The 10,958-nt window shown below is 49.0% G+C and overlaps 1 protein-coding gene across 1 annotated transcript; it reads right to left on the bottom strand.

Moving 5' to 3' along the window:
* Positions 1 to 5,260: 5,260 nt before the first annotated feature.
* LOC147973503 (uncharacterized) lies at positions 5,261 to 5,851 on the bottom strand. The gene has a single exon (XM_087524703.1). It carries the CDS (start codon positions 5,849 to 5,851, stop codon positions 5,261 to 5,263), a length of 591 nt encoding a protein of 196 aa, XP_087380829.1.
* Positions 5,852 to 10,958: the final 5,107 nt, after the last annotated feature.

Below are 10,958 nucleotides of genomic sequence, written 5' to 3'. Positions count from 1 at the left end.
ATTTTTTGGGACTAACGTATTAACCTAGTGCCCGGTGCCATTTGCTGTTTTTCCTTGTTTTTGTCTTTTACAGAAAATCAATACGAAACGGAACAAATTTTTTGATGATTTTTCTTGGACAAGGAGACACCCATGAACCTTCAGGAGGGGGTCAAAGGGGCCACCAGTTGGCGAGAAGCTCGGGAGGCACGCCCTAGGGGGTGCCCCCAGGCTTGTAGGCCCCCTGATGCCTCTCTGATAATCCCCAAGTTCAAGGAATCATCATAGAAATTTCCAAAGATGGGAATGATAAGTATAGAGTGTCGAACCCACAAGGAGCTAAAGGTAAGATCAATATTCTCTCAAGTCATATATGCCACTGATACGACTCTACGTACACCGAACGTTTGCTTCCATCTAGAAACGAGAAATAAAACTACGTTGTGGGGTATGAAGAGGATAAATTTGCATGATATCAGAGAACTAAAATATAGAAATAGGTGCGGTTAACATAAGGTTAGAATATATTATTATATATTATGAATAGCGAGTGTGGAATAATGATGGATCGGTGTGTGGAGTTATCCTAGGCAATTGTTAATAAGATCGGTAATCATTATTGCAATTTTATATGAGGGAGAGGCATAAGCTAACATAATTTCTCTACTTGGATCATATGCACTTATGATTGGAACTCTAGCAAGCATCCGTAGCAACTAAAGATCATTAAGGTAAAACCCAACCATAGCATTAAAGTATCAAGTCCCCTTTATCCCATACGCAACAACCCCCTTACTCGGGTTTAAGCTTTTGTCACTCTATCAACCCGCTATAAGCGAATCATGAACGTACTGCAACACCCTACAGCGGGAATCCTTCACGTGTGCATGTCACGGAAGGCACCATAGGATAGCACCAAAATAAAACATACAAATCAAACCAATCTAGATCATCAATCAACCCAAAAGACAAAATAAATCTACTCAAAACATCATAGGATGGCAACACAACATTGGATCATAATATGTGGCATAAAGCACCATGTTCAAGTAGGGGATTACAGCGGGGTGCGGGAGATTGGACCGCTTAAAAGAGATGAGGAAGGTGATGAAGATGGTGATGTTGATGAAGACTGAGGGAGTCCTAGACTAAGGGGTCCTCGGGCGTCCGGCCTGTTAGCCATGGGCCGGACTGATGGGTTGTGAAGATACGAAGATCGAAGACTATACCCGTGTCCGGATGGGACTCTCCTTGGCGTGGAAGGCAAGCTTGGCAACCGGATATGTGGATTCCCTTCTTTGTAACCGACCTTGTGTAACCCTAGATCCTCCCAGTGTCTATATAAGCCGGAGGACTTAGTCCGGAGGGAGACATATCCATTATCATAGCCATACAAGCTAGACCTCTAGGGTTTAGCCATTACAATCTCGAGGTAGATCAACTCTTGTAATACTCGTATTCATCAATATCAATCAAGCAGGACGTAGGGTATTACCTCCATAGAGAGGGGCCGAACCTGGGTAAACATCGTGTCCCTTGTCTCCTGTTACCATCGACCTTGGACGCACAGTTCGGGACCCCCTACCTGAGATCCGCCGGTTTTGACACCGACATTGGTGCTTTCATTGAGAGTTCCACTGTGCCATCGACGAAAGGTTTGATGGCCCCTTCAATCGTCGATAGTGACGCTGTCCAAGGAGAAACTTTCCTCCCTGGACAGATCTTCGTGTTCGGCGGCTTCGCACTACGGGCCAACTCGTTTGGCCACATGGAGCAGATCGATAGCTACGCCCTTGGCCATCAGGTCAGATTTGGGACTTTGAACTACGTTGTGGACATCCGTTGAGATTTAATCTTCGCCGGATTTGAGACCACGGTCCACGGCGACCGCTCCCGGTCACCTTGATGAACGTGACCTGAATCTGTCATCAGACCGCATCCAGGAGATAGCTCCTGTGACCACTCCGGCCTTAGATCTAGAGCACACTGCGACATCCGAGGATTGGAAGCTCAGCCCCGCCACAGAGGCCACAAATTCCCTGGCGTTGGAGCCACACATAGGCTTGATCTCACACGATACCCGTGCCACCGGAACTCAGGACTCGTCTCCGGCCATAAGTTCCGAACCATGTGGGCCCGCGTATGCCGAACCTGATCATTTATCGATCTTTGAATTCAGCGCCGCAGACATTTCCAGCACTCATCTTTGGGCGACATGCTAAACTCATTAAAAACCTGTCCTTGCCGGAGGACTCACAGCCGAAGTATATCCGGCCCGAACTAGGGGCTGATGTTGTAGAATTTTGCTTCCCACTCGCCACCCACTTCATAGCCACGGTTGAGGATTTGACCGACATACTTGATTACGACTCCGAGGACATCGACGGTATGGACGACGATGCCGGAGAAGAAGAGGCCCAGAACCCGCCGTTCACCGGACGCTGGACGGCCACTTGCTCGTATGATGTATACATGGTGGATGCACCAAAGGAGAACAGCGGCGATGACAAGGAAGATCCAGCTGAGGATAAACCTTCGGAAATACAATCCAAGCGCCGGCGTCAGCGGTGCTGCTCTAAGTCACACCGCAGCAAAGATAGCAACACCGGCACAGGAGAAGATAACACTCCAGAAGGTGCTGAAGACAACGAAGACCCCGTTGAAACAGCAAATGAACAAGATGAACGGGAAGATGGGCAGGCTAGCTGTAACACCCTCGATGCGGCTATATCTCCCACGTGTCAAAGCACGACTTAGAGGCATAACCGCATTGAAAGCAATGTCGCAAGTGAGGTAATCTTCGCAAACAACCCATGTAATACAATAAGGGAAAAGATACATAGTTGGCTTACAATCGCCACTTCACACAATTACATGAATAACGCATTACATCAACCAGATACAATCAAGGTCCGACTACGGAACCAAAATGAAAGAAGACTACCCCAAAAGCTACACAGATCCTCGATCGACCCCAACTGGGCTCCACTACTGATCAACTAGAACGAAACAACACAAAGGACAAGATCTTCATCGAGCTCCTCCTGAGCTTGGTTGCGTCACCTGCTCGGTCTCATCGGCACCTGCAAGCTGGTTTTGGAAGTATCTGTGAATCACGGGGACTCAGCAATCTCACACCCTCGCGGTCAAGACTATTTAAGCTTATACGTAGGGAAAAGGTATGAGGTGGAGCTGCAGCAAGCGACTAGCATATATGGTGGCTAACATACGCAAATGAGAGCGAGAAGAGAAGGCAAAAGCATGGTCGAACAACTATGATCAAGAAGTGATCCTAGAACAACCTACGTCAAGCATTACTCCAACACCATGTTCACTTCCCGGACCCCGCCGAGAAGAGACCATCATGGTAACACATGCGGTTGATGTATTTTAATTAAGATCAACTTCAGGTTTTCTACAACCGGACATTAACAAATTCCCATCTGCCCATAACCGCGGGCACGGCTTTCGAAAGTTCAAATCCCTGCAGGGGTGTCCCAACTTAGCCCATCACAAGCTCTCACGGTCAACGAAGGATATTCCTTCTAGCGGGAAGACCCGATCAGGCTCGGAATCCTGGTTACAAGACATCCTCAACAATGGTAAAACAAGTCCAGCAACACCACCTGAATGTGCCGACAAATCCTGATAGGAGCTGCACATATCTCGTTCTCAGGGCACACTCAGATAGGTCAAGCTACGAGTAAAACCAGCCCTCGAGTTTCCCCGAGGTGGTCCCGCAGGCTTCCCGTTTCGGACCAACACTCAGAGGAGCACTGGCCCGGGGGGGTTAAAATAAAGATGACCCTTGAGTCTGCAGAACCCAAGGGAAAGAAAAGGCTAAGTGGCGAATGGTAAAACCAAGGTTGGGCATTGCTGGAGGAGTTTTATTCAAGGCGAACTGTCAAGGGGTTCCTATTATAACCCAACCGCGTAAGGAACGCAAAATCCGGGAACATAACACCGATATGACGGAAACTAGGGCGGCAAGAGTGGAACAAAACACCAGGCATAAGGCCGAGCCTTCCACCCTTTACCAAGTATATAGATGCATTAATTAAATAAGAGATATTGTGATATCCCAACAAATATCCATGTTCCAACAAGGAACAACATAGCCATGTTCCAACAAGGAACAAACTTCAATCTTCACCTGCAACTAACAACGCTATAAGAGGGGCTGAGCAAAGCAGTAACATAGCCAAACAACGTTTTGCTAGGACAAGGTGGGTTAGAGGCTTTGTTTAACAACATGGGAGGCATGATAAGCAAGTGGTAGGTATCGCAGCATAGGCATAGCAAAAGAGCGAGCATCTAGCAAGCTAAGATAGAAGTGATTTCGAGGGTATGGTCATCTTGCCTAAAATCCCGCAAGGAAGAAGAACGAGTCCATGAAGAAGACAAATGGACGTAGTCGAACGGTTCCTCACCAACGCGACGTAATCGGAACCAACCCGAAGAAGCAACACCGGAAAGAAGCACACAACATAGTAAACATCCATCACATAAACATGGCATGATGCACAACCAAGTAAGGTGCATGTCCGGTTTAAACATGCATGGCATGGCAAAGTGCACAAACAAAACTACAAATTAAGTGGAGATCAATATGCAACAAGTTGCATATTGACGAAACACCACATGACTTATTTAGTTCTCTCTCGGTTATGTACCCAACAATATTAAATGTTGTTAAGCATGTCAAGAGGTGAAACATAAAGGGATTATCTATCTAAACAATTTAAATGGGCCGGATATAGCAAACAACAAATCCGGTAAATCCCCATATGCAATTATCAATTTGGTGCAACAACAATTTTAAACACTTAAATGTTATTATCATGATGTGAATGACATGTGCAAGTTTTATGCAAGTTTTAAAGAAAATGTTGCCAAGCATATTATGAAGCATTTGTCACCGTGGCGGAAACGGAAGGGGTGCCACGGCAACTAATCCGAAAATGATGCCACAACAACATATCGGTTCCAGTAACTCATGGAGATACCGGTGCAAAAGGAAATGTGATGTGAGTGTGTCATGCAAGATGGTGGGGTGATCCCGGTACCCGGGTTTCCACGGGTTAGCGGCAAACGAGGAGGACCGAGCAAGTGACAACTCGGACATGGTGCAAACATAGGGTGCAACTCATACAACACATCACAGGCATGCGGTCCACGGGCGCGTTCCGGCGGTTATACCTTCGAAGCGTGCGTTTTGGAACGGATCAAGTTCATAGAGGGAAGTAGGCGTTCTCGCGACGGCGGTAGTGGAAGTAGTTGTTCACGCGACGGTAGTCGGACTTGACGATACCGTTACACTGGTCTTCGGCAACGGTAGTGGTACCCATTTTGTAGTCGTGCACATTCCGTAGATGTTCGAGGTCACGGTGAGGATCTTGACGTCCATGGAGTCTTCGAGGGTCGACAGTAGTGGTACTCGGGTCGTCGGCGACGGTAGTTGTTCTATGCATCGGGCGTCAAGGTACTTGCCGAGGTACTTGCCATTCTTAGCGGTTCCGAAAACGGCGGTAGATGAACAAGATGCGTCGTCATGGTACTTGGCAAAAATCTCAAAGAAAATGCCTGACGGTCCACGTACGGGTCTTGGCGACATTCTTGCCCATCCAAAACGAAACAAGACATAAGGGCCTCTGGTGGGCAGCGGGCGAGCAGCGGCAGAAGATGTCGAGCCATAGCTGCTCATGCCCAACAATGAAACAATAAAATCGGCCATGACTTGGTGCTGGTGCAGAGCATCAGGAGGCAGGGCGTTGCAAGAGAACGGGGCTGGAGATGGGGGCGGTAGCAGCGGAGCGAAGTAGAAATGACAGAGCTCGGGGTTCGTGGTGCAGGGGAGCATGAGAGGCACCATGGACGCAGAGGAGACAAGGTGCACGACGGCAAGGCGAAACAGGCCCGAGGTCGAGGTCGCCAAGGGAGGGAGGCAGCAGGGGTGCGGCGACGTTGATGGCCTCGCGGGCCATGGCGGGCGAGGCAGCGACACGGGGGCCTACTGGACGGGCGCGAGGAGGGAGACGCGCAGGGGAGTTCCTTACCCTGGAGCGAGATGGGGCGCGAGCACCATGGAGGTTCGGGTACTTGGGGCGCGGTGCAGAGGAGGTGAATAGGGACGAGGGCAGCAGAGGGAGGAAGAGATCGAGAGGAGAGGTGGCGCGGCGTACGGGAGAGATGGGATCGAGGGAAGGGACTGCTGCGAGCGAGAAAGAGAGATCGAGGGGAGATGGGGATCGGGATGCGTGCGCGTGCAACGCTCTCCTGGTGGCGCTATGAAGCACAAAGGAGGAGGAGGGGATCGGGACTAGGTGGCTCGGGCGCCTAGGGTTGGAGGAGTTAGATGGGCTGGCTAGGCCTAGCAGGCCGGCCTAGGCTGGGCTTTTCTCTCTCTCCCTCTCTTCTATTATATCCTTTAACAGAAAAGAAAAATTGAGAGAGGGAAAAGAAGGAGAGGGTTACGGAAGGATTTTGCACATAGGGATAATTTCCCTGGACTTGCAAAAATGAGCTTGATCCCGCAAAATAGAAGTGGGCACACGGTTGAAGTTGAATTCAAACTCATTTGAAATTAATTCAAATGATTTGAATAGGAAGTGAGTTTTGGGAAGGTCCAAAAATGTTGAGACTTTTGGAGGAGCCTCAAAAAAAGAAGAAAGAATTTTCGGCAAGGTTTGGAGATCAACTCGAAGCAGAAAGGCATGGGATTATCTGCACGTGTGTTATGGGTGATTCCAAATTATTGGAATATAATTTATATAGCTCCCTAAAATATTGGGAGAATAAGTTTTAAAGAGTAATCACCATAGTGAATATCCCTTGATTTAAATGGAGCGAAGATCCATGCAATTTATTTAGTTGAGTTAAGAAAAGAAATGACATGATGGCATGATGACATGATGCAATGCACATGATGCAAAGATGAAAGCGATGAAACAAACAAATCACACGACGAAACCCAAAAACCCTGGAAGGCATCTGAAGCTCCGGTCTTGGGGCGTCACACTAGCCCTGGTAAGCAGGCCACGCACGAAGACTCGGAGGACGGAAGTTATCATCCGCTCTCCGAGGATGAGGTGAGCCTCGGCACCGATGATTTCATCGTGCCTGAGGAACCTCTTGAGAAGGAGCGCTTCAAGCACTAGCTAATCGCCACTGCAAGGAGCCTGAAAAAGAAGCAGCAGCAGCTTCAAGCTGACCAAGATCTGCTCAATGATAAATGGACCGATGTCCTAGTAGCCGAAGAATACAGCCTCAAGCGCCCAACCAAAAGCTACCCAAAGCGCAAATTTCTACTTCAGTTTGACGAGGAGGCGCCGGAATACATACCTCCATCGTACAATGCGGCTGACTGGCCACCACATGGTCGGGACAAAATGGCAACTCATGCCGAACACCAGCCAGCCCCGCTCATCGCACAGGTAGAGGTAAATTATCCCATGGTCATACATATGACCTTCGGCAAAACCTGAACAATAAAGCAGGACATACCAGATCAATCTACGGATCGCGAGGACGTGCCTCGACGCATGATGACGGGCACCTATTCGGGCGTAAAAAACTTAGTCATGCGTGGGCTGAAAACCGCAGATGGACTCCATCAGAGCCACGTCGCGATACGGCCCGATATAGAGGCGCCGCACACTCTCATTGCTTCACTGATGAGGTCCGGGATCATGAATTCCTAGAAGGGTTCAAACCCGTGAATATAGAATCATACGATGGAACCACGGACCCCACGGTGTGGATCGAAGACTTCATTCTCCACATTCATATGGCCCGCGGCGATGACCTCCACGCCATCAAATACCTCCCTTTAAAACTCAAGGGGCCAGCTCGGCACTGGCTCAACAGCCTGCCTGCAAATTCTATTGGCAACTAAGAGGACTTGGAAGAGGCCTTCCTCGATAACTTCCAAGGTACATATGTTCGACCACCAGATGCCGATGACTTAAGCCACATAGTTCAACAACCTGGAGAGTCCGCCAGGAAATTCTGGACTAGGTTCTTAACTAAAAAGAACCAAATCGTCGATTGTCCAGATGCCGAAGCCCTAGCAGCCTTCAAACACAACATCTGCGACGAATGGTTGGCTCGCCACCTCGGCCAAGAAAAGCCAAAATCCATGGCGGCCCTCACGACACTCATGACCCGCTTTTGTGCGGGCAAGGACAGTTGGTTGGCCCGTAGCAAAAACAATGCAAGCGACGCCGGCACCCCTGAAGATAAAACTAGCAAAGACAAGTCTCGATGCAATAGATACAAGCGTCGAAACAACAGTGATAACACCGAGGACACGATAGTCAATGCCGAATTTAGGGGCTCTAAGTCCGGTCAGCGAAAGAAGCCGTTCCGAAAGAACAATTCAGGCCCATCCAGCTTGGACCGCATACTTGATCGTCCATGCCAGATTCATGGCACCCCAGACAAACCAACCAATCATTCAAATAGAGATTGCTGGGTTTTTAAACAGGCCGACAAATTAAACGCCGAGAACAGGGAAAAGGGATTGCAAAGCAAGGACGATGACGAAGAGCCCCAGCAACTGAACACAGCGGGGGCAGAAGAAGTTTCCCCCTCAGGTCAAAATGGTGAACATGATATACGCTACCCACATCCCCAAGAGGGAGCGCAAGCGTGCGCTCAGGGACGTCTACGCGATAGAGCCAGTCGCCCCAAAATTTAATCCATGGTCATCATGCCCGATCACTTTTGATCGCCGGGATCATCCGACCAGTATCTGTCACGGTGGCTCATCCGCACTGGTCCTAGACCCAATAATTGATGGGTTCCACCTGACTCGCATCCTTATGGACGGAGGTAGCAGCCTCAATCTGCTCTATCAGGATACAGCGCGAAAAATGGGCATTAACCCATCTCGGATCAAGCCCACCAGGACTACCTTCAAAGGAGTCATACCAGGTGTAGAGGCCCCCTGTACGGGCTCAATCACACTAGAGGTTGTCTTCGGATCTCCGGACAACTTCCGAAGCGAGGAGCTAATCTTCGATATCGTCCCCTTCCGCAGCGGCTATCACGCACTGCTCGGACGAACTGCGTTTGCTCGATTCAATGCAGTACCACACTATGCTTATCTCAAGCTCAAGATGCTCGGTCCATGTGGCGTCAAAACGGTCAATGGAAATACAGAACGCTCCCTCCGTATAGAAGAGCACACAGCTGCCTTAGCAGCAGAAGTACAAAGCGGCCTTCTCAAGCAGAACCTTAATTCGGCCGCTGAGCCCACGGACACCGTTAGAGGGTCCGAACTAGTCTGCAGCAAGAGAGCTCAGCTCGTCAGGAGCTCGACTAGCAATCCGGCCTCCGTCTCAGTCCCGATCAAGTAGTGGCATTCGTGTCGCGTGTACATAACTACGCACTCAAAATCCCATGGGCATCGACTGAGGCCTAGCTAGCTTGTGGTCCATAGTATGGCTCAACCGACATCGGATACACACATACTTTCACTCTTACTTGTTTCCTTTTCAGGTCTCAATCCCACAGGCACCATCTGGTGGTCTGGTCATCGGTCCTCTTGAAGGATAAACACACCAAGACGGTGAGAAATGCAGACATATGGGGGACTTTTTAGGTGATTCCGTTAACGATAACTCTACCTGTTTTTCAGGACCCACATGCAACTCTCCCTTGGTTTCGGCATGTCAAATAGCCTGTTGCTTATCGCACTACATGTATCAGTGCGCCTTGATGTACTAATTAAATTACAATGAGAACAGTTTGCGGCTGGAGCTTTAGGACCCCATCTTTTTACCTTTGTACTTTTTTTGTTTTCTTTCTCTTTTTCAGCTCCCTTGTGGATAACCCTATCAGGTAGCACCCGTACACTTGGGTACGTTTTATGTTTGCCAGGGGCTTCATAGCACCCCACATTACGGCAACAAAATTCTGAACACTTTTTATAAGTATAGTTCGGCACCCCGAATTTAGCATTATATGCATTGGCTCTGAATCATGTCTTTGGTCAATAGTTGGGTTGCCTGGCTCCTGTGCTTGCTACCTTACATTCCGCTATATCGGCTAAGGTAGTAAAGGGAGAACTACTGTGATTGTGCCTTGGTTTATCCAAAGGAGCACCTCAGTAGAGAAAGCCGAAAACTGACTGTCATGATGCGGCGAGAGTCGGTCAGCTGTTCGGAGGTTGCAAATCGTTGGAGATTTCTTCTGCATTACGCGAAGGATTGGTACTTCCCAATCAGATGCTTATAGCAATGTAGTTCGGATACTAGGGGCTGCGCCCATGTTTTTATTGTCGCACTCCTATGGCTAAGTGAGGGCGTTATAGCCGCATAGTCTGGTTGCCTGGTTCGTTGCGCTAAAAAACTCCTTCAAGGACCATCTAATTGGATCAAGATTGTTTAGATTCCATCCCGAACACCCCCGTGCTACCTACATGGGGGCAGAAGCCGATGACTAGTTAACCCTTAGATTTCATACAACACGGCCGCACAGGAAGTAAAAATTAAAAACATAACAAGCATTATATTGCATAAACACTTTGTTTCATCATACAAGGTATAGGGAGCTCAAATACATTCATTCAAAGATAGTGTCTTTCGCACAATGATCCGCAACAATGCGGGACCCTTCCAAGACATCGCCAAAGTATCGCTCGGGTGTGCAGTGCTCCTTGCCTTCGGGCGGCCCCTCGGTCGCCAACTTGTCGGCGTCCATCTTCGCCCACCAGACCTTGACATAGGAGAAGGCCAGACACGCACCTTCAATGCAGACAGGCCGCTTGATGACGTCCAGCCGAGGACATGCATCAACCAGCCTCTTCACGAGGCCGAAGTAACTGCTGGGTATAGCTTCGGCTGGCCACAACCGGATTATTAAATCCTTCATGGCCATTTCGGCCACCCTGTGCAGTTCGACCAGTTGTTTTAGCTGATCGCTGAAGGGCACCGGATGTTCTGGCACAAGATATTGCGACCAGAACGGCTTCTCCG

Source organism: Triticum urartu, chromosome 5A (genome assembly GCF_056163025.1).
Source record: "Triticum urartu cultivar PI428250 chromosome 5A, HENAU_Tu73, whole genome shotgun sequence".
NCBI lineage: Eukaryota > Viridiplantae > Streptophyta > Magnoliopsida > Poales > Poaceae > Triticum > Triticum urartu.
This window is presented reverse-complemented; position numbering and strand designations above follow the sequence as displayed.

Bases quoted from the DNA above. Each gene is read 5' to 3' on its own strand.
- LOC147973503 (XM_087524703.1), bottom strand. From the start codon at position 5,851: ATGGTGCCTCTCATGCTCCCCTGCACCACGAACCCCGAGCTCTGTCAT.